Source organism: Taudactylus pleione, unplaced genomic scaffold (assembly GCF_031769625.1).
Source record: "Taudactylus pleione unplaced genomic scaffold, aTauple2 ptg000139l, whole genome shotgun sequence".
Classification (NCBI taxonomy): Eukaryota; Metazoa; Chordata; class Amphibia; order Anura; family Myobatrachidae; genus Taudactylus; species Taudactylus pleione.
In genome coordinates, this window is record NW_028284541.1 from 8,842,709 (window position 1) to 8,866,076 (window position 23,368).

Sequence of the window (23,368 nt, forward strand, 5' to 3'; positions counted from 1 at the left end):
ATATAAGCAGGGCCGGATTAAGGTTTGTGGGGGCTTGTGGGAAGTGCTTATCGCATAATCTGACCCTTGTGGACCACCCACAGGGTGAAGTGGGGAAGGTATGTGGGGAGTGGCGGCCAGACCAGGAGACTTGCACTCTCTTGCGGCGGAAACCACTGCTCCAGAGAATGGCTCTGCATGCAGTTGTAGCTATCTGTCCTGACAAAACTTAATAATAGATAAGACATATTAAACCATACATATTAATGGTCACTAATTAACACTTAATTAAGGGGCTCAAACAATTAATAAATACATTTATGTGCCACAATTATTTCATTAACACTTATTATTGGGAAAAATTTATAAAAAAATGATAAGAAAAAATAAAAATGCAATTACTGTATGCAGACAAGATAGGGGCTGAATCTGAATAGGACGCAAAGGGGCTGTATTTGCCAATAGTCGCGGAAGCATGACTTACTACTTTATGATAATGCCAGTCACCATACAGCTACTGCCAGAATCTGATTTTACGCTAACTGTCGCAACCGCCATCCTTAGTATCAGCAAATGCACCAGCCCCATGCTAGGTGCAAAATGTCCTCCCTTCTTCGTATGAATGAATCAATGGAACTTTAGATACATGTCCATGACACTCCTCCAAGTCAGGGTGGGTTCATGCATCCTCATTGTCACCGCCCATTTCCCATCCGCAGGGGCGCCGAGAGGAGGGGGGAGCGGGTACAGATTACCCGGGCCCGGGCTTCCTGAGGGGCCCGGCGGAGGCCCGGGTCCGACGCCACCCCCCCCCTCCGTCACAGCAGCCCAGCACACAGCGTGTGCTGAGCTGCAGTTGGAGACTGCTCCTGGCTGCTGAGCAGCAGCCACAGCAGTCTCCTATGCCTGTGCGGGGGAGCGATCACACTGATTGCGCCCCCCTGGCTTTGCGCCAGGCTGAGGGGGCTCAGAGCGCCCCCCTCCCCGGCGCTACGCGCCGCTGCAAATCTCTTTTACTTATTGTTTTTTTCGGCAAGGGGGCGTGGCCGCGCCTCCCGAGATTAGGCCACGCCCCTATTACCAGGGCCCGCCTTGGCTCTTGGTGGCCCTGCCCATGCCGAAAGACAGATCCGGCCAACTTGCTTCCGACTTAGAATAGGATGGACATACACAAAAATGCGCAAATTTGTGTCCATGCACAGAGATCCATTCGAAAGAATCAGCACCATAATGTGTTAGAAATTTAATTTATAAATAATATAGACCCCCTTAATATAACGAGTCTGATAATATTTTTATGTTGATTGAATTTTAAAGGCACATGTTTTATTGCACAATTGTAGCACTACAAGTACTAGCATGCATGTGCCTCCATGAGATATCTTTTATGAAGATGCCTCCAAATATCCCAAAACGGTGAAATGAGCGTACACTTTAAAATGGACAATTAGAGCAGAGGCACTTTCGTACATTGCAGGTCCTCATATATTGTTTTGCTTAAGTAACCTGTATTGACACCGACATTGCTTTAAGAACAGGTGTATAAATTATTGGGAAATAATTCTTTGAGAGGGTCATTAAGAAATCTGCAACGGTGCAAGCAAACTGCACTAACACCATTGGTTCCCTGTTTGTTACGCCAAGTACCCATTTTTGTGAATCTATATCGGCTTATAGAAGTAAACACATGGTTTAATACATCGGCTACAAGAGTGTAACAATTTGCTCTTTCTGTTTGAAGAGCCTGGATGGATCGAGCAACTCCTATCTGAATGAACTTTCTAACTCTCCGCCAATTGCAAAAACAATATTTTGTATAAAGGGATTAGATATTAAAATGAGATTCAAGATGCGATGATTTCATATTTTGGTAAGGCTTCCCAGTTTAGTGGATGGGTTATAAAGTCTTTTTCCTCACTTACAGGGTCTAGACTGAAGCTTCTTAAACTCCACCACTAATTGTATTTTTGAGATTTAAAGTATGACTGTTACCGTAATTGCTCCTTAAGATAAAATGTATTTGCACACTGCATTATTCACTGATTTTGATTTACAAAGTATCACGATATTGTACTTGCTTATACAGTATGTTTTATAGATAAATATAATCACTTCCAGCAATGAACAAATCTTTTCACTAGGTGGCATCCTTGTTTCACAGAACCAGGGTATACAGGTACTTAAATATGTGACTCCCACATACAGGAAAAACATTTCAGAGACTAACCTTATTTCATACACTGTATATGTGACAGTTTGGGTTAATGTAGTATGAAAAAACGTTTTCATGAAAATGTATTTGTTTTAACTTCTTTTCTTTTAAGGTTCTGGATGGTCGTCCAAGATCTCAAGAAACAACCTTTGCAAGAAGTCCCTAAAAGGGTAGAGGAAATATGGCAAGAGTTTCTGGCCCCAGGGGCACAAAGTGCCATCAATTTAGACTCTCATAGTTTTGAGAGGACAAGCCAAAATGTGAAGGATCCAGGGAGGTACACGTTTGAAGATGCACAGGTTTAAGATTTTCTTCATTATTTTTAAGAATTAAGTTTATATTTTACATGTGCATACTGACTGAGACATACACTTAGAGTGGCGTAACAGGTGAGACAAGGTCCATGATGATGATCTTCAGAATATACCTTGTTGTACCTGTAAAAAATAAATAAAAAAAACACAATCGGACATCCCCCCCACCCCCCTTCCCCCCCTCCCCAAAAAAAAGCCAGCACTGCTGCTCATAGCCTAGGCTAGTACTGTAATACAAAATGAGGGCGGTCTCTGCAAAAGTGTCAATATTAGCATTGCTATGGCAGGTGGCACTATAGCAGATAAACAAGCAGTGTGGGTTCCCTTTCCAGAGTACCAACCAGCCCAAGCTGGTCATTGAAAATATTGCATCGCCCCATCCCCCTAGGGAGAACATCCTTATGCTGACACACTAGGGTAATTCCCATGCCCTTTGGTGGTGGCAATGGGATAATATAGAAATTAGTGTTAAAACTATAATTTATGCCTATCGCATTATGAGTGCCAGTATGCTCAGGCCACCATTAAATACTTTTAGTACATCAAGCTCCAGTTTACCCATGGTTGCAAGAGCATGCAGGCTCTTAAAAAACCCAAAGTGCCAGTGTACCCTGGTATCCAGGGCACACTGGGACTTGTAGTACGTCAAGAAAAAATTATATAAAAAAACCCCCCAAATACACAGAATTAATAAAAAAACAATTACCAATAAAAACATCTACATGCAATTCTCTTTATCCAATGTATTGGTCACGTAAGCCCAAGGGTTGTGGAGGAGAGGTTTTCATCAGTTCATGTAGACATCCATGTATTGGCAAAATAAAAAAAAAACTTACAATGCCAACTTTCCCCATCGCAAATGACTTAGAAATGTCAGAAATTTATATTTATACAATTGAGTTTTCCCACAGCCAGACCATGGGGTTTCCCCACCATAGTACAATGAAGAGATACATTGGTTGTTTAAGGCATTTTCTAGTGTATCTTATGCAATTTGCATAAAGTATAGTATGAAAAAGGTGCATGTTACGAACATATGCATGCACAGAAGCCGGCACAGGAGGTGTCCCCCTCCTGCCGTGTCATCGACTACCCCCACCTTCCCTTTCCGGAACATAGACTACTTACTTGGGTGACCTGGGCAGTGAGTTTTGTATGTCCCTGGGGGGGTAGTCCATGACTTGGCGAGGGGGGGCTCTGAGACACCTTTGTCTGTACCGGCATCTGCACACGCCTATGGTATAGTAATATGCATAGACCTCTTAAGTTGCCTGTGGCTCTGTATATTATGCAAATATTGATATTTTTGGCATAAATTGTGTCCAACTTTGGGTAACCCCTAAGTGTTTAAACAGATACAAGCATTTAACAATATGATAATCTATTGTCTATTACATATTTTTTGCTAACCTGTGTCCATTGATGTCAGTGCTGGAGCTGTTTTTAGCTCTTGGAGATATCAAAACATAGTTAATCTAGTAAATGTGAAAAAGTGTATTAAGCCTACCATATAGCCTGTTGCAGATGTGTTTGGGTAAGATTAAAAACATTTTTTTTTTAAAGATCTGTTTATTTTGGATTATAAAATAATCAAGCAAAAAAAAAAAAAAGGTTACAGGCAGATACCAATAACAGCAAATTACAGTGTTCAATGGTTATACACAGGTAACACGAAAAAAGAAAACTTACCAGCCCCAGTCAGGAATTAGGTCCGTTGGGGTTCCGCTGTCTGTATTTGATCCCGCCGGCATTAAATACCGATTCCATATATAGGCATATCCAGGTCTGCAGTTAATCAAAAGAAAATATAGTACATTGGGATTTCCGCTATCATTCAGGATATCTGTCTAAGTAGATACAATGAGGTGGTCTCAAACACCTTCAAGATCTGAGCTCGTGCAGGTGAGTCGAGTGATTCAATATATGCGCCCCATTTTTTATAAAAATATGTGACCCCTGTCTCCAGTGCAGGAAAATGTGCTTGTCTATTATAGTTTAAGGTCTGGAGTATAATAGATTTAACCGTTCCCAAAAAGGGAGGAGAAGGGAAGGTCCAAGCACACAAAATTACTTTTTTAGCTACGGTGACAATGACAGTCAGTAATGGGACTATGTGAGATTTATCAGCATCCAGTTTGTGAAGTTAGCACATAATAAGGCCATCGGATCACTATAAAGGGGATAATTTACCCAATAGAACCTGAAAAAAATGTCTGGAGTACTGATTGGGAGGGTACAAATAACATATGGCAAACCTCTCACCTGCTATACTAAGATCAGTAATTGTATATCTCCCCGATGGGTGTGAGTAGGAGAAGTGAATTTGAGGGGCCAATTGTTTCCTTATCAGGGTAACCACACCACGTTTCTTAGAGTTGTACGAGGCCGAGGCTAATACAGAAAATCCCAAGTTGTTAACTTTTAAAATTTCAGGGGACAATAAATGGCTTTCTTGTAGCATGATCACATCAATATGCAATTTACGAATATATGTAAAGAGACGTTTCCGTTTGATGGGGGAGTTAAGTCCTCCCACGTTCCAGGAACAGAATATGAGATTAGTCATAATGCAACATTAAGCATAGAAAAAGACCAGGGACAATGCAGTTAACACACAGAAATATGTACACAGGGCTCATACGGCCGCAGGCCATTAAAAATGACATACTGCTTATAAGATAACCATCTAGAGATATTAAAAGCCCTAGAGAAATTGTGACGCTGCCAAAAAAAAAGAGCATGGTATGAGGGGGAGGGGGAGGGAGAATACAAAGTAATAATGAAAAAATACCCCTTTTACACCAAAGTCCAGGGTCTGACCTGAGATTTGGAACATGTTTTCAATCCGGATCAGACCCGGGACAGACCCCCTTTTACACCACGGCGCGGGTCGGCATCATTCACGCCGGAGCCGGGTCACCACTGACCCGGCTCTCTGGTGCAGGTGGGCAGCGCTTCTTACCCTCCCCTCCCTTACCTTACTCTGCAGCGGTCCGGAGGCAGGGAGGCGAGTGGAGTGCGCTGCTCCATTCTGGTCGGCCCGGCAGTGGACGCTTGGAGATGATGTCATCTCCAAGCACCACTGAAGCCGGCCAATCGGGCAACATGCGACGCGACCCAGGTCATCATGACCCGGGTCGCGCCGTTTACACTGCAGGGTGACACGGGAACGACCCGTGCTTAACCCTGCAAGCCAGCCGGGTTTGATCCCCGGGTCACTGGACCCGCTTTGATCCGTTTACACCGACAAAAATCCTGGGTTGATGCACGTTCACGTGCATCAACCCAGGATTTTTGAGTTGGTGTAAAAGGGGTATAATAGGAGGGCAGTGAACAAGGCTTCAGGAAGCCGCAGCTAAATCTGAGTGGTCCACCCATATGCATAAATATAGACTAGCCATTGGGCAAGATTCAATTTTAAACAGTTTTAAAGTTGCAAAACGTATTTTTTTAACCAGTCATATACCAATGGAGTCCAAGAAGACTAATGGAATAATTAGACTACCAAGTGCCATGTTGTTGTTGTTTTTTCTTTGGCTTTATTTATTTTTGTTATTATTATTTTATTTTTTAACCGCAGACTACTTTGACGAGCCAAAATAGGACTCTACTACTGCAAACACTATATTTAGTGTAAACTAGATCAAATAGTGAACTGACAAGCCAATTGTAATAATAATTATTAATAATAATTCTTCTTCTTCTTCTTCTTCTTCTTCTTCTTCTTCTCATCATCATCTATGGCTGCTGCATGGCTTCTACCTTATCCTCCCTTTCCTTCCTTCTCTCTCTCCCTCCCTTCCCTTTCTTCTTTTCTCTTCCCTTCCTCACACCAAGCACCTGGTTTCCAGTGTAAAATCCAGGGCACTAGTTCATTTTAGATGTTCTGGCACATCTGCCATACAGATGACACGTGATCAATTAACACACTAATGTTAATATATTCTAATACATAAACATTATTAGATTTAAGTATCTTTGGAAACCAGGTGACAGCAATAGCCTTAACAGAGAAGACATCTGCTATAAAATAGCAAGTAATTGGGGTGAAGACATGCAAATCAGTCATTATGTGTCCCTGTTGGCCAGCTAGCTTCATCCATGACTTACAGCATTTCTCCTAAACCACTTCAACCTTTTGGTAATAACAAAAAAATGTCTCCGAAAATCAGACACTGTGCCATCTGTAGTCCTTACACTTGGAGATAAGTATAGACACCTCCTTTCCCACTGTGCACATTAACAGTTCTCATATCTGTTACTCCACTCACATCTTTTGAGGTACTTACTTAATATCTGCATTTCCAACCATTTCTCTGTGCAAGTTGCTATGATCAATCGTCCCATTAGATTTACCAACAACTTCACTGACTGGCTTCCACATTTCTTATACTCTGATATACCCTCCATCATCTACGGCAATTTCAACATTCTAATTAATAATCACACATTTTCCTTTCAAATTACTTATTTTAACTTCGTCTCTTGGACTCTCCCAGTGGACTTTTTTATTTATTGCAATGACCACTACTGTACTTTGATCTTTATTTTCACCTGACTTTGTTCAGAGTCTAATCTCCTTAATACTCCTTTCCCTTTGCCACACCATTACCAAAATACCTGCAAGCTTTTCTCCGCAACTTTATCCTTTTTTCACCCCAGCTAAACCAAGTTTCCTCATTCCTGCAGAAATCTAATTTACAACAATTTTCTACCATTCAGCAACAACTTCTTTCTATGATCTCTTTATTATCAAGTCCTGGCAGTCCTGAATCTTAGGCACACTAGTGCAACAGCCTTTAATCATGTGGCTCCAGCTTTTCTTTCTTCCCAGTATCAGCCATAATCTCAGCACCTTAGCTGTGGCACACATTACCTCTGAGGAAACGGCCAGACCTACAAAGGCCGAGAAACGTGTTAGTTTTAAACCTTACTGGTGGATTTAATCAGGAGATTTTTAGCGCTACATGCACCTCAGATGCCCCAACATTGCATCATCCAAGCGCTACCCTTTCAGTGAGCTCGCAACATAGCGGGACCTGACACGGCTGCTGACCGACTCTTATATATGCCATTGCCCGGAGTAGCAGCGCTCAGGAGATAGAGCCTCACTCATTCTATACGGGACTTAGATCTAATAGAGCGGCCAGCTTCAATCCGGACACTGCCCCCCATCCATTGTACCCAGATAGAACAACGCCGATCCCCGGTACCTTTCAAAATGTTCCCATAGAGTTGAGCATCATTGAGGAAAGTCTAGCACATATCATGACTTCCTCAGATATACTGCTGACCTCTGCCTAAAATCTGTGTACACTCCCATACATTCTTCCAATATTTTATGTTCGTTCAGTCTTCTAACTCCAAATGCCTCTTTAGTACAATTAAATGTATTCTTCACTCATCCAAATCGATCCAACCCTGTAGTCTTACTTCCTACTTCAAGGACAAGATCGACAAGACCTGAAATGAAATAGAATCACCTTTTCCAATAGCCTGCATAATTCCCTTTGTTCACCCTCATGCAAATTCTCATCATTTGATTTAACATGTAGATGAAGTATCTACTGTAGTCTTCTCCCACTCTACCACATGTTTCTTTACAAATCAGTTTGATGTCTCCTGTGCTCATCCCAGCCTCAACTATAATCTGTAATCTATGTCATCATTATTTATGCATGTTGTTATTTGTCTTAATCTGGAAAAAAATCATTCTGACCCAGATTGCCATCCAAAGGCTTGAAAGTCTTACCTACACTCACTTCCTCTTCTCACAAAATTAGTTGGACCCTCCTCAGTCAGATTTTCATTTCTAACACTCCACAGAGACTCTACTTACTAAGGTAGTCCGTGATTTAATCATGCTTAATCTAAAGTTCCTGCTCACTTCTAATTTATTTGACATTGAATGTTTTCACTTTTAACCTCTCATACAAAGGCTGCATTCCCTGGGTCTTAAGGACACTGGACCTCATTCAGAGGCAGTTGTTAGATGCAAGCGGTCGCTCTGGATGAGGGCGGCTGCTTGCATCTTGTAGTGCCGCCTCTTGGTCGATCGCTAAGCTGTGGGTTACCACCCACAGCTCTAGCGACCGACCAGGGTGATGGTCGCGACGGTCAAGACCATCGCGACCATCGGGACTTGCGACGAGACCCTAAGGTTGGGTCTCGGCACTCGCAAGCCTTTATGAGCTTCCTGCTCTGATCGAGCAGGAAGCTCCTCACTGACATCACTGCTGATGTCAGTGGGGCTGCCCCCAAATGGCAAGTGTTCCTTCGGGAACGCCTCCTTTTGGCCAGCCACGCCCCCTGCCCGCCTCCCAAACAGGGCAAGCTGTCACTCGCCATCAACAGCTCGCCCCCTTTGGTGCGAGACCCATAGCAACAGAGCTCCCGTCGCTAGCCGGGTCTCGCGCATGCGCACGTCGGAGCCGGCTCCGACATGCACATGCCCAGTGGAGGAATATTTACCCGGTTGCGAGCACTCAGCAATTGCGACCGGGTCTGAATGACCCCCACTGCCTTATCCTGGTTTTCGTTCTATTTATCAGACCATTCGTGTGCTCTGGATCAAGTCTCAGTGGTCTGTTCTACTTTATTTCTAACACTTCCCTTGAAAACTAGCATAACTTTTGTATGGATGACACCAAATTTTATCTATCCTCTCCAAACCTTTCACCTTCTGTGTTAGCCCACAAAAAAATTATTTCTGGTAATGTCCAATTGCCACTGGTCTTTGCAAAACTTAGCAAATAATCTTTCCACCAGTCAACAGACTAACTACTTACATGACATCTCTATTTCTGTTGACAACACAATGATATGCCCTACCCCCAAAAGTTAACTGTTCAGGTCCCATCCTTAACTCAGAAAAGTTCTTTGTTTTTCCACACCAGTCTTTCACCAAAATCTTTTATATGCATCTAAAGGTGCCCATCCACTAGACGATTAAATTGAGTGATTGAACGATAAAATGTCTAAAAATGTCTAAAACGACCAGCGATGCACGCTCCAACTGGTCGTTTAGACATCTATCATCGGGCAAACATGTTGGACAACCTGACGATAACGTCAGGTTCAGCATGTTTGCAGATGATTGATGTTCCTACACTGAACGACTGCTCGTTCAGTGTAGGCACATCACAGACTGATAAACGACTGCACGATTACAATGTTGTAATCGTGCAGTCGTTTTGAGGTCTGCTAGTGGATGGGCACCTTTAGGAACATCTCCAGGAGATTCAAAAATCTCACACAATCATGCACTGAAAAAAGAACCCTCCAATTCATGCACTCATAATTTCCTTATTGACAATTGCTACTTCATTTTAACTGGTCTTTTTCCTAATCAGACATTTTTAATGCATCAGCTAGAACTAATTTTCTACTAGAGCTCTAACATGACTACACTGGTAGACTGCACTTGACAGATTCCGATGGGTTTTATTCTTCTGATAAAATCCATAAAAAAAAACTACACCAACATACAGCTCTTTACTTGTATAAAAATATCTACACCTGGCCAAGATATGTGCCCCTCATTATATACTCAATATTTGTTCCCATTCCTGGTTACAGGAATATACTACAATCCTTCAAGAATTTGCTGGAAACTAATCACATTATGTAATCTCCACAGGCTTAATCTACCCGATTACCACCCCTCTGTAGTGTTCACACAAAACTTACATTTATTTTACATTTCTCTTCAAGCACTGTTCCCTTAAACATGTGTCCCCAAAACAACTTTGCTGTTTCACTGGATCATGTACTTGATGCTATTGGAGGAGACTGCTAGGTCTCACGTGAGTGTTAGCACTAGTAGATGCACTGTGACTCAGTATGCTTAACATCATATACAGATGGTCCATACTGGTGATAATATATTTTTTGAGTAATTAACAAATGTATAGAACCAGTGGTGAGAGAAAAGTGAAAGGAGAAAATGAAATGGGAGGAGGGTGATGTTGAGTTGTTCTTTGATATGTTGACCTTAGATACACTACCCTATAGCAAGTAGTTACACTACCCTATACCAAGTAATGCTTTATAATATTGGGATCCTTTCGGATATAATTTATAGCTATGGAAACCAGGCAATGTTGTCAGTTCAGAGTCTTGCAGAATGTGTTAAAACTACTTTATCCATTGACATGGTGTCTTTGACTTTATTATTACTTGGTAAATTTGGGAGCTACGGATGATTTCCGTTAGTCGGATATAAAGTTCCATGCAGCATGTAGGAGGATATTATGTAGACCTCTTGTTGATGTTATTCAGAACAGTACTGGGATTAATCAATTAAATGCAGGTTCTTCAGGGACAGTAAAACCTTAAGTATTAATTCATATATAGATGTTAAGCAATGTTGTATGAGTGGGTAGGACAACAGCCAAAGTAACTAGGGAACCTCTGCCTCACCTCCAGCAACTACCCAGCAGCCAAGGATACATTGCTTTCAAAGCAACAGGAGTATGGTGCCACTTTGTCAGGAGTTTACAAGGTGACAGTATACTTCTGTTGGGGGCTTCTTTAGGATTTTCAGTTATAGAGTCATTTAGCCTTAGGAGGTGTCCACTTTTTTTTCCATATTACAGTAGCTCGCTTGAAATGTATCAGTTAGTGAGCTCTTATGGATAAAGACAGATATCTACATTACCCTAGATTAGGCCGACTTTCCACCATAAGTAATAATACAGGGGCCCCCTCCCTCCACAAATAACCATATATAATCAATATACGATGATATTTGAGCTCAAGGAAATTTTCCTCAAAGGCAGTTTGGGGAAATCTGGAAGATAGGAATTGTTGAATCTGAATAAGAATGCAAATTGTATGCATTTGTCTTATTGCATGTAACTTACAGTTAAAAGCAGTAAAAGAGCTTCTAGGTCCAACTTGAGACAACATACCGGTAATTGGATTGGCCAAGGTTAAACTTCAGTTTGTCTTTTAAAAGATGAAGAAGGGGAGGTGAAGCAAGGATTGTTTTATCATTTTGTTGATTAGAATCACATCAGTGTGATCCAGCTCTCCGTCTGTGCACACATAAATCACATAAATGACCCTTGGGGTAAAATTCACTAAGCGGTGTGTTTTGCTTTGAATAGTATTTGCTGTTTTAAATTTCCTGCTTAAAAACACAGCGAGACAAGGGGTTTTGCAAGGCGCCACTTACCAGGTAAATCTACCCCTTATTGACCACATTTGAAGTCGATTCTGTTTTGTTCCTTGGTTTTGAAATGACAACTTACTGTATAAACAAATGAGTAATACAAAACGTTTAATAATTTAACTGTAATAAAACAATATAAAATGCGGAAATAGAAAAAAAACATTGTAATTGTGACTTTTTTTTATATTTTTAAACTTAGATTAATGGGAATGGTTAAAAGGGAAGGGGGGGAAGGATTGAAAAGGAGTGACTTACTTGGAAATTATTCCGTGACCCGGGTAACAGTGGACGCCTGGAGATGATGTAATCTCCAAGCTCTGCTGAAGCCAGCCAATCAGCTGTTTTGAGGCATGACCCGAGTCATCGTGACGAGAGTCATGCCATTTACACCGGACAACTACCCGGGTCCCTCCCAAGTTCAACCCTGGTTGCAAATCAGGGTCGGATTCCCGGTTCACTCGACCCGGGTTCTTTTTCAGGGACCCTTTTCCACTGAGCCCTGACCCAGGTAGGCCTGGCAATAATCTATAAAAAGGGTATAAGTTATTACACTGAGACCAAATTAACTTTATTATTGTAAGTCTGCTTTTGACCTGAAGTCCCTTACCATGAACATTTGTTTTCTGTTGCAGGAGCACATCTACAAACTCATGAAGAGTGATAGTTATGCACGGTTCCTGCGCTCCAACGCTTACCAGGACTTGTTGATGATGAAGAAGAAGGTAGATTTTGGGGTGAACATGCTTGCATCCTCTCTGCACATTACTGATTCTGGCCTGCTGCTTGCTACTAGTGTGATAATGAGAAGCGTGTTTCTTGTCTGTATTCATCTTTGCACGAGGACTAAATGTCATCTCCCTCCCAGCTATTTTAACATAATACAATTATAACAATTATATACTGTACACTATTGTATAGACTAGTGCAACAGTGTAATGCAGAGTGGCTGTAGTTTGGTTTACACTGTAAAGTTACATCAAGGCTTAGGTCCATGCTCATTCAAATATGGCATTGGAAAAAAAGGTTGTTTTAGTCCCCGACAGACTTTCTAAACTTGTACAGAGTGCAATGTTACATTAGTAATGAGCATGCAGCCTTTTCATTAAGCAGACTTGGCCATGTGAATCAGCACTAATATTGAGCTAATTACTGCAGCTGGTTAGATGGAATATATGGCCAATAATGGGCTCTGTTATTATTTATTATATATCCTACATCCTGGTTACTGCGCTTAGCTTAGGTTAGTAGCTTTACTTTTAGTAATTTTTTTGCCATGGGACATCATTGTCAGAAACAGACTATAACATTAGCAGCAAATACTATGGGCCTGAGGCAGAGATGTACGCAATGCCCATATTTTCGCAGTCGAGCAATTATCGGTAAACTGCAATGTGCGTGCGTCAATTTACATTACCGTAGTTGCTCGTAGTGACTATTTACTCACAGTGTGATTGACAGGCAGGGAGCGTTTGGAGGAGGTAATGAGGGGGGGTGGCTGCAAAGAACGCAGGCGTGTCACGATCGTTTTGGGGGTGTCACATACTGCATCTGCGATCCCGTACACAAAAAAAATGACTCCGTTGTCTCATTTCCCGTGGTCATTCGGTGCAACCATAGGATTACTCAGAAGACTGATAATTAATGGGCGATGCTATGTCTTTGTGCGCAAAAGCTTGCACGCAGGTGTCTCAATACATTCCTCTGCATCTGCGACATTTGCATATTTTCGCACATCCACTGCGTACATAGACGCAACAGCTACGGCATTAGCGTACAACGCAGAATCAGACCCATTATTCTGTAACACACAAGCAATACTAATGTATATATGTATAAACTCCTCTAAATGATATCTGTATAATAGGTGAGTGCTGATGTCATCAATTGAGTTTAAGCCTGTGCATTGTAAGGGTTAATGTTCTAATAATTTATTACGGATATCAGAAGTTCATTCTATGATCCTTTAGAAAAGCATTAATATGGTCACTAAACTTCTCATAGGGAGGCAGATGTACTAAGCTCTGCAAAGTGATATATTGGAGTGATAAACTACCAACCAATCAGCTCCTAACTGTCATTTTTCAAACACAGCCTGTAACATGACAGTTAGGAGCTGAGTGGCTTGTAGTTTATCACTCTCCACTTCATCACTTTCCAGAGCTTAGTACATCTCCCTGATACTACTTTATAATATCTTTATTTTACAGCATAAGGGTCACACTATCCCTTATATGAAACATGAGTAACATGTAGGTAGTATCATCATCTATTGTGATTTATAGTGTAATAGATATGAATAGGACTATCAGACATTGTTATTCAGTAAGCAATAGTATTTATTCACAATGTTAAAACATATGTATTATTTGTAATATTATTTCTACTGCCATTAAGCTATATCAATATAATACAAAGGTATATTATGTTTTTCATATCCAGAAACACTTATAAAGCCATTTAGCCCAATCATAGAGCAGCTGAGGGGAGGGATAGATACATTGACCTGCAGTGCAGCTCATGGCTGTGTTACTCTCAAGACCTGCTCTTGTTAAGCGTTCCCAACACAACACTCATGACTCCCAAGCACACTAGTACTGTAGTACCCAGTGTCAGACTGGGGCATGAAGTGCCCACCAGGGAATACAGTGTTAGGGGCCCAAGATAAAGGGGTGTGGCCAGCCACCACAGAGGGACTTGGACAACCATTAGAGAAGACATGCAAAGAACAAGGGCCCTTTATAAAGAAAGGGACAGGGGTGTATCAGGACCATCCACTTTGATTGGCAGTAAGGCTAATCTTGGTGTAGTTTCCATAGAAACACAATAAGCACCCAAGTTCATCCATGATCCAGCTCCACCAAGTTCCTGACGCCCTAAGGTAGTGGGGCCCACCAGGGATTTCCCCTCTACACCTGTGGGCCAGTCCAACCGTGGTAGTACCTACCAGCAAAACAACTTCCACCCTGCTCCCCTTGTCTTGCACCTCTTTAAGCTTTAATCAGCTTTACTCCGATTTCAACTTCTCTTAGAGAACATGTGACTCTCCAGCTCTTGCAGAGCCACAAATCCCACTGGTCTGATTACAGTTTTTGGATGGCAAGATGAAGTGAGCAGAGTGGAAGGTGTTTGGTAATAGGTAGTCAAAGTATATGGGTTATTTATGAGGTTACCTGGCTGAGATATTCAGTTGTGCAGTGAAGTTGTACTTAGTGTGGTGGTTTGCAGTCATTGCACAACAGCTGGAGAGTCATATGGTGCCTCGGACTTAGGCAAAGTAAATATTTGAGATGTGTGCGAACCCCTGTGTTTCGGTTTTGGTTCTACCGTAATTTAGCAACGTGATTTGGCTTTGGCAAAACCACCCTCAAGTGTTTTGGTTCGGATTTGGTTTGGTTTTGGAATAAAAGTGGATAAAAATCGATAAAAAATTGATAAAACACCTAAAATCATGTCATTTGGACCTGTTTACATGCACTCCAAAACAAAAGTTTGGTTTTTAATTCCGAGTTCCAAACAGACTGTAGAACCGAGCCGGGACTCCGTTTGACTCGGAACCCCAAAGTGATTCTGAACCGGGACTCGATTCGACTTGGAACCCCTTAGTTTGGTTATGTGTTCGGATATCAGGAAAACCAAACAGCACATCTCTAGTAAATATAAACCTTCCAGCAGGCTGGCCATAGCAGGGATGGGGAGATCTGATCCAGGTCTCCCTTACCCTTTAGTTATGATAAGTCGCTGGAACAGTATTTGTTATGTAATGATGTCTGACTTCTCAGCTAGCATTAGCTTACTGATACCAGTTATCTAGCAGTGCTGACCAGTAGGAGAACTTTATAGAGATTAAACCTACGAAAATAAAATAAAAAATAATATTTAAAAAAAAAGAATTCAGAAATGATTCATTAAGATTTGTTTAATTACTTTAAAGTACAACTACTTTATCATACTGAATTGCATGCCCTTACTATGGAAATCAATATCAGAGTGTAACATGACCAGCATGGGTGTGACGAAATGATGCGGCAGGTGCAAGAATCCTTAGAAGGGAGCATTGGTTCTGTGTGTTCCCTTTAGGATTATTTCATGTAGCAATTTTCCTTGTCTGCCATATTAATGTAGTTTACAAAAATGCATCTTTTGACAGGAATGGGGCGGTCTGTGCCCAAGCCTGATATGCTGCACAGTGGCCTGTTATGCCAGGGCCGTAGCTAGGGTAGTGCGACCTTTGCCATGGCACAGGGCACCGCAGGGCAGGGGGCGCTGTTTGGGCCTGTCAATGTTCTGTTTATTATCATTCTCTCACTTGTAGCTTCCTCTTATTTCATCCCCAGCATCTCCTGGCCTCCCCTATCATTCCCTGGCCCTTCCCAATGGCAATGGCCTTTTTTGGGTGTTATCTCCCTATTCAAAAAAGAGGGGGGCACTAATGCTCTCTCTGGCACAGGGCACAAAAAAGTCTACTTACGGCTCTGTGTTATGCAATACCTACAGTCTGGTACCTACTGGAATTTGTTTTTCATATAAAAACACAAGTTCTAACACAAGTGTAACCTCATTTTAAATAACTGCCATTTTTACCTGCATCCAGGAGGTCATTGTAGCTTAAACACATTGAATGGAGTCTGAAGCATTCAGGAAAGTTGGAAACCACAACACAGTACTCGCATAGGGGCTGAAGCTGAGTTGGACACAAGGTGCCTGTCTGCGCGTGATTCTGCGGAAGCCAGATTTGCTACCTTATACTAATGCAAGTTTTCATAGGGCTAATGAGAGTATCTATGTGGCTTCAAGCAGGAAGCCCCTCTGCCCATTGTTTTACTGTCCTTAGCTGCAACCGTCATCATTGGTATGGACACTTGCATCACCCCATACTGGCTGCCAGAGATAAGACTTCACTGCTCCGTAGCATGGGACTAGCTGTAGGCCCACAACACTACCACAGTACCCCCAGAAGACAGAACTGCTTCTGCCATCACATTGCCACCAGGGCTGACGAGAGCCGTGCTGGGCCCAGGTGACAGGGGCGTTGTCTATTCGCGGGACAACGCCCCTGTGCCGCAAAGCTTTAGCAGCCGCGAGCAGTCTCCCAGTGCAGCCCAGCAGTGTGTGCTGGGCTGCTGTGACTTAAGAGTGAGGGGGAGCGTCGCCAGACCTGGGACCCCGCCGGGCCCCTGCAGCAAGCCCGGGCCTGGGTAATTTGTACCTGCCCCCCCCCGCTCTCGGCGCCCCTGATTGTCGCCACCCAGTTCCCACCCCAAAACGTCCATTTACAGAAAGACAGATACAGTAAAGATCCGTCCAACTCAGAATAGGACGGAGGTATACAAATATATTCTATTCACGCCTGCGGATGTGCTGTATGCCAGAACTCGCTATTTGCATCTGTATACAGAGATCCGTCCGACTCACAGTCAGCCCCATAATGCACCATACATAAGTTAAAACGCAAGTGGAAGTGCTGACTTTGGATACAGTGGTTTCCTTTGTCAAACCCAGTTACCTGCTTTGTATTAGCAAATACTGGTATTTTAACACTGGAGAATATGAAACCTAAAGTTTGCACATCTTAGGGCCGAATTCAGTTAGAGGCGAAAAGCAGCGATCGTCAAAAAGCATTCGCCAATGCAAAGTTTTCGACAGATTCCCGGGTATCGCCCTATTCAATTTCAGGACGTTGTAACATATGCGAAAAGTCCTTAGGCAAAAACAGGCATAAAAGCTTCTCCACCCAGGGGCAGGTGAAAAGTTGTGCAAAATCCCTATTTTGGGCTAAAATTGTGGGGACTTGGCAGAACCCTTTGGACACCCCTCCTAATAACTAATTGGGGGGGTGGGGAATCTTAATTCTCCCTAACAAAAAAGTCATGTAATTTTTGGGGTGAAAATTTAAAAAGTGTTTGAAATGGGTATAAAGTATTGGGTTTGGTAATTTGGGGGGCTGTGTGGATGGGACAGGTGTTTGTAGGATTGCAGGAGGCTGTAGGAGGTGTTTTTTTTTTTAAAGTTTCTTAAAAGGCACTATAGAGACCCAAAAATATTCTAGCACCCATTTAAATGTACCCCCAATTTAACTACCGCAATTATTATAATTTTTTTTAAAAGATTGCTTTAGATCATTTTTCTATACTTATACAAATATGCATATAACTCCATTTAAGAACTCTAAATACCTTTATTAGGGCTATTAATATACTTCTATATAGGGTCAGTTAGGCTTTTTATGGGGTACAGACTAATTTCCCCAAAATAAGCTGTACTTTGTGCTAGTTCTGCCATTTGCTGCATTTGCACATATGCGTATTCAACTGTTTTGCAATTGAAGAGGGTGAAAAGTGCGAGCGCGAATTGTGAAAGTACGTGAAAACTTTGCGTCTAAACAGGCGAATGAGGCAAAAAGATGCAGCGGTGAGTGCATTTTGCCAGCATGCGACTTTTCGCCTCTATTTGAATTTGGCCCATAGTCTGATACGAAAATGTAATCCAGACTGCAAATTATTGTGACATTTATAGGCTACAGTAGGCTCGTATTCTATAAGTTTAATTTGCTAATTGCATATAATACAAGTCCGCAGAGCATTTAATTACTGTCCAAATATTTGTCCAGTACATAAGAAAGAGCACATCCACTTTTTGCAAATTGAAGTGCTGCCAGGACAGTCTTTAATTTTGTTGCTACAATGTATATGATAAATGTTTTACATTGGAATATTAGTGTACAAAGAGGCTCTTTCCCATACAGAGTCTACAGTGAGCGCGGTGAGTGACAAAATTTGTGGGTCCCAGGGACCCACCACTTTAAAAAATGGGGTCCTACCTGACCATTTCTGGGTCCCATCATTATGTCTGTCTCTGCAGGGGGACGCGCTGTGCTGCAGCCAGCTGTCAGGGATTGGCCACAGCGCAGCGCGTCCCCGGAGACTCAGATACTTTAAAAAAGTGAGTCCCCAGTGCCCGATATTGGGTAAAATATGCGCTATAGCGCGTATTTGCGAACACTGGTTTACTGAGGATGCAGAGGGTGTCTCATTAGTAATATAGGCCAACACCCACTCTATGCCACCTTTGAGTATGTGTATAGCTGTGGCAGCAAAGTGGGGCACTCCCTGCTCATAGGACAATTTGGCAGTATAGGCATATGTCGACTTGGAAAAGAGGGACTACGAAAGACAGTGGGGGCATAAAGCATGTGTATGCCACCCAATAATAACTAAGTTCTGTTGTCTTAAGCCGCGTATCCACTTACCGATTAAACAGAGCGGTTGAACGGTAACGAGATCGTTATCGTTAAATCACTCATTAATCGTGCACAAATCGGGCATGAAAATGTCGGAAACGACCAGCGATGCGCGCTCCCGCTGGTCATTTTCGACATCAATCATCGCCTGAACATGCTGGTCAATCTGCCCATAACGACAGATTGGGCATGTTCAGGGATGAGGGAGGGTGCCTGCACTGAACGACATATCATTCAGTTTAGGCACTACAGGGGAAGAAGAACGACTGAACGATTACAATGTTATAATCGTACTGTCGTTCCAAGATCTGCAAGTGGATACGCACCTTTAGACATCAATTCTAATATAACCTTGATATACAGATATCAAAAGCAGGGACATGCAGACAACTTCCAGCTCAGGGCTGTCTTAACAGTGGCTGCAAGCTACAGAAATGATGACAGAAGGGGGCCCCAAGAATTATGAGGCCCCTGGGCAACTGCCCATTAAGGCCATATGAAGAAACGGCCCTGTTCCAGCATGGAACCCTGGGCAAGATTAGGACTCAATGACCAAAGTTAAGGAGACACTTATATTAATGTCTGGTAACCCGTATAGTGTTATAAATAAATTCCCATTGTCGTACAAAGATCATACTTGCCCACTTTCTGGACTTCCAAGGGGCAAGAGCAAGGATAGTGACAATGCAATCTGTGTCATCAAAGCCTCAACACCTGCTGCTCAATGACAGCCAGCGGCTAGGCCTTAATGACAACATTCTCAGCAGAGTGGGGTACTCTGCTGGGAGTCTGGGAGAATGCTCCGAAATACATGAGTCTGCCGATCATTCCAGGAGAGTCAGCAAGTATGTACACAGATACCCGTAGGAATTTAACATCACGTGTATAGTACATTGTATTAATTGACTGTATTTTATTTAACTCTGTCAAGAAGAATTAAATGAAAACAAGTTATAAAAATACCATACTTGAAAAGTTATAGATCTGCAGTAACACTAAGGGAAGGGAATCAGAAAGTAAATAGCCTACCCTCTTTGTGTCTCAGCAGAGGGCTGATAACTGATGAGTAGGTAAGACAAGTAAGTGACACATCACCAGCTACATGGCTACAGTAATGGGCTGTAATGGGCAGGAATAGAGAGTACTCTGTTGATTATGTTTCATCAGCTTTGTCTTCAGTACAATCAGTTTTCTTTCCAATGTGTCAAATGGGGCTGTATAAGTTGCTATTTGTTCTTCTCCTGAAGATCTTATCAGTTTGTATTGAAATTTGCTATATGTTTATATTGGTAATTGACATCCAATAAACAACCACATATATGACATGTCTAGCTCACTTATAAGTTGATTACGTAGAGCAGGGGTGGCCAAACGCAGTCTTCAAAGACCCCTAAAAGATCATGTTTTCCAGATCTCTTAGTTGGTGCACAGGTGAATTTATTACTAACTGACACATTTTAAAAGACCCACAGGTGGTCTGGAATCATAAACTGTTAGGGGTCTTTGAGGACCTCATGACTAGGTTCAGGATGCTGGACTCAAACATCCACTGTGTAGCTGATAAAACGTGTGTCATAAATTGAGGGTGGATTGTAAAAGATAATGCTGTATCGGTGCATTAAGAAGTTTAAGTGGGAGAAAGTATAACAGATATATTTAGAATATATTTTAGAATATATTGTAATACACATTATACTCTCCACAAAAACTGTGTGCTGGGACTGTCCACCCTGATCTGTCTCATTGAGCAAGCCTCACAACATAAAGGAAAATAGTGTGATGCATGGAAATGATCAGGGCTTACAGGTGTTAGTTTTATTATACAGTATATGTATTCTGTTGATTATGAAATGTGTAAATCTATTGTTATACTTAAACATACTTTTATGTAAAATAAGCAAACTTCTTGTTTAAATAGAGTATACATTGGCGGTGTATCTCTTTACATTTTGAGTTTTTTTCCGTTTTGGGATGTTAAATCAAAGCTGAAACACTTTTTTAAAATGTATGCAGCAGGATTCCTACATGGCCAAACTAGATACCTCTCCTAATATACAATATAATAAGGGTTACTGATGAAGAAAACAAATACTTTGTTAGATTCTTAGCTATAACTAGATTTGATAAATACTGTATCAATAAGAAGTGTGTATTGTCACAAGATAACACTCAGCAAAAACATTATCAAAACAAAAGTAAGTTCCAAAGGAAAAAAAATCCAATTCCATCCTAAATGATTCTCCTTATCAGGTCCGGAGGGTTCATTTTTAACCAATAGGTTGATAAATTTAAACTCTTTTCTCCACATACATAAACCTGAGAAATTAAGCAACACCCACCCCAAGTTGTGGCGTGAAGTAATACAGGACAGTTCTGTTGATGACTGTGCTCGAGGAGCATGCCTATTATTTCACTCTGTGGCTTCCACAGCTTGATCGGCATCAGTGTTGTATGGTTCATCTTTTTTCTTGTATGCTGGCAATATGTCTAATGCTAGGTGCAACCGTGGAAGATTTTACCCACAATCTGATGTTTTCAAATTATATTGATAACATCCAATTTCCAGTGTACACACTACTGAATTATTGTTCCAATCTGGCGGATTAGATGTCCTAAAGATCATGAACAGTGATGTTTTTAAATTAACTATTGAGCAGAAATGTCAGGGAGATCATGTACACACTACAAAATGTGCACAATCTCATATCATTGTTTTGGATAAATCAGATGAGCAGGTCTATGGGATATTTGAAACGATAATCAGCCCTGGGTGCTGTGCACACACTCTGATTATCAAACCAAGCAGCCAAAAGTCATCTGATTCACCCAATTATTGCATAGTGTGTACCTAGTTTATGACAAAAATCTATTTTTTTATATTATATATTATCACTACTGTATGACTAATGATTATTGGATTGAGGTACACTTTACAGTTTTTTATATATTATATAATGGATTGACATTGAATTTTTTATTTTATCAGTAGGTGGCCTAATATCATATACCTTGATCCCACAGATTTTGTTTACTAGAGTTAGGTCTTATTTAAAAATCCCCCCTCAGACAGTGTTAACTACAGTATGGCTAGCAATTTTCCCCCCATTCTTTGCCTACATATAAAGGATTGCGGTGCCACAATACTTTTATCGCTATTACTGAGACAGTAAGACTGGCTGATAATGATTAAGGGGTATATTTACTAAAGTTTGATTTTTAATCAATTTAAAATCAATCAAAATTGATCAACATTGATATTGCGTTTCTGGGGCTAAATCAAACATTTACTAAAGGACAATTTTTTTATTTGTTTTTTAAGTAAATGTGTGATTTAGCCCCAGAAACACAACATTGATGTTGATCGATTTTCAGCAATTTTAAATCAATTAAAATCGACCTTTAGTTATTATACCCCTAAGAGTCTCCTTAACCGCTGCCAGCAAGTTATCGCTGGGGAACTAAGCATTGCTCAGCTGCCCATTTAAGTTTTGTTGATGAATTATTTTCTCATGTGTTGTGTTTCTTTTGAATTTGTAACGTTTGCTTTATTTGTGTTTGTCAATTTTAGTTTTTATATGTAATGGGAGGGGAGCATTTTTATATGCTACACCTTCAGCTCCAGTTTTTGGCAGAAACCGATCAGGGTAAAGGGGGCCTCAAACCAGTATCTTCCCTAAGGCCTTGAGAGGTATTAATATGGGTCTACTCATTTTTGGCCATTCTTTATACCCTATTTATATTCTTTATTTTGTTGTTTCTTCAATGCAAAGTCACTGCTTTAGGGTCAGAACGAAATAACAAAGTGTAAAGATGTGGGTTAATATTCCACATTTCTGTCCTAAAAATGTCCTTTTGCCCCTTGAAAGTGTTATTCAAATTGATGGGGTATGTAAATATGAGTATACAACAAAAATAATTACCTTGTGTATGTTGTACTAAGTTGATTTGCATATACAGTATATTAAGCATAATGTCTAGTAAAAAAGATTACATGTTACATTTAATTATTATATTACAATTACAATTAATTTTATATATTTAACTAGCCAGGTGTTGAGCACTGATTTGTGTACAATGTACTTACAAGTTTGCATTTACCATATTTATACATATTTATGATTACCGTTGCATGTTTGGCAGGGTATCACTTGCATTTCCCTTTCTACTGTATGTGGAAACTTGTTTAAGATATAAATGGTATAGACATTGAAAAGTTTTAATTTTATGTAGTTTGTTAGTTTTACACAATTTTAGCAATTTAGTCATTGTATTATAAGTATGTTCATTCATTTGTAGACAACAAAAATAAACATGATATTCGGATGAAGGGTGTTATAAATTGCCCGAAAACAGAATTGTAGCTGTCAGTATAAAAATAGTCCATAGCAACGATATATGTTTTAGTTTCAGTTTTACTAGTGTTCATAGGCATTCCGAAGCATTGAAATGCA

The 23,368-nt window shown here is 41.1% G+C and overlaps 1 protein-coding gene across 2 annotated transcripts in view; it reads left to right on the plus strand.

The window, feature by feature from the left end:
• LOC148522809 (regulator of G protein signaling 6) overlaps positions 1–23,368 on the plus strand; it is a 467,525-nt gene that overhangs the window by 417,883 nt on the left and 26,274 nt on the right. For both annotated transcript variants that reach the window (XM_088473778.1, XM_088473779.1), the window contains exons 15-16: positions 2,304–2,490; positions 12,313–12,402. In XM_088473778.1, coding sequence (XP_088329904.1) covers positions 2,304–2,490; positions 12,313–12,402 — 277 coding nt within the window. The remainder of the gene's footprint in view (positions 1–2,303; positions 2,491–12,312; positions 12,403–23,368) is intronic.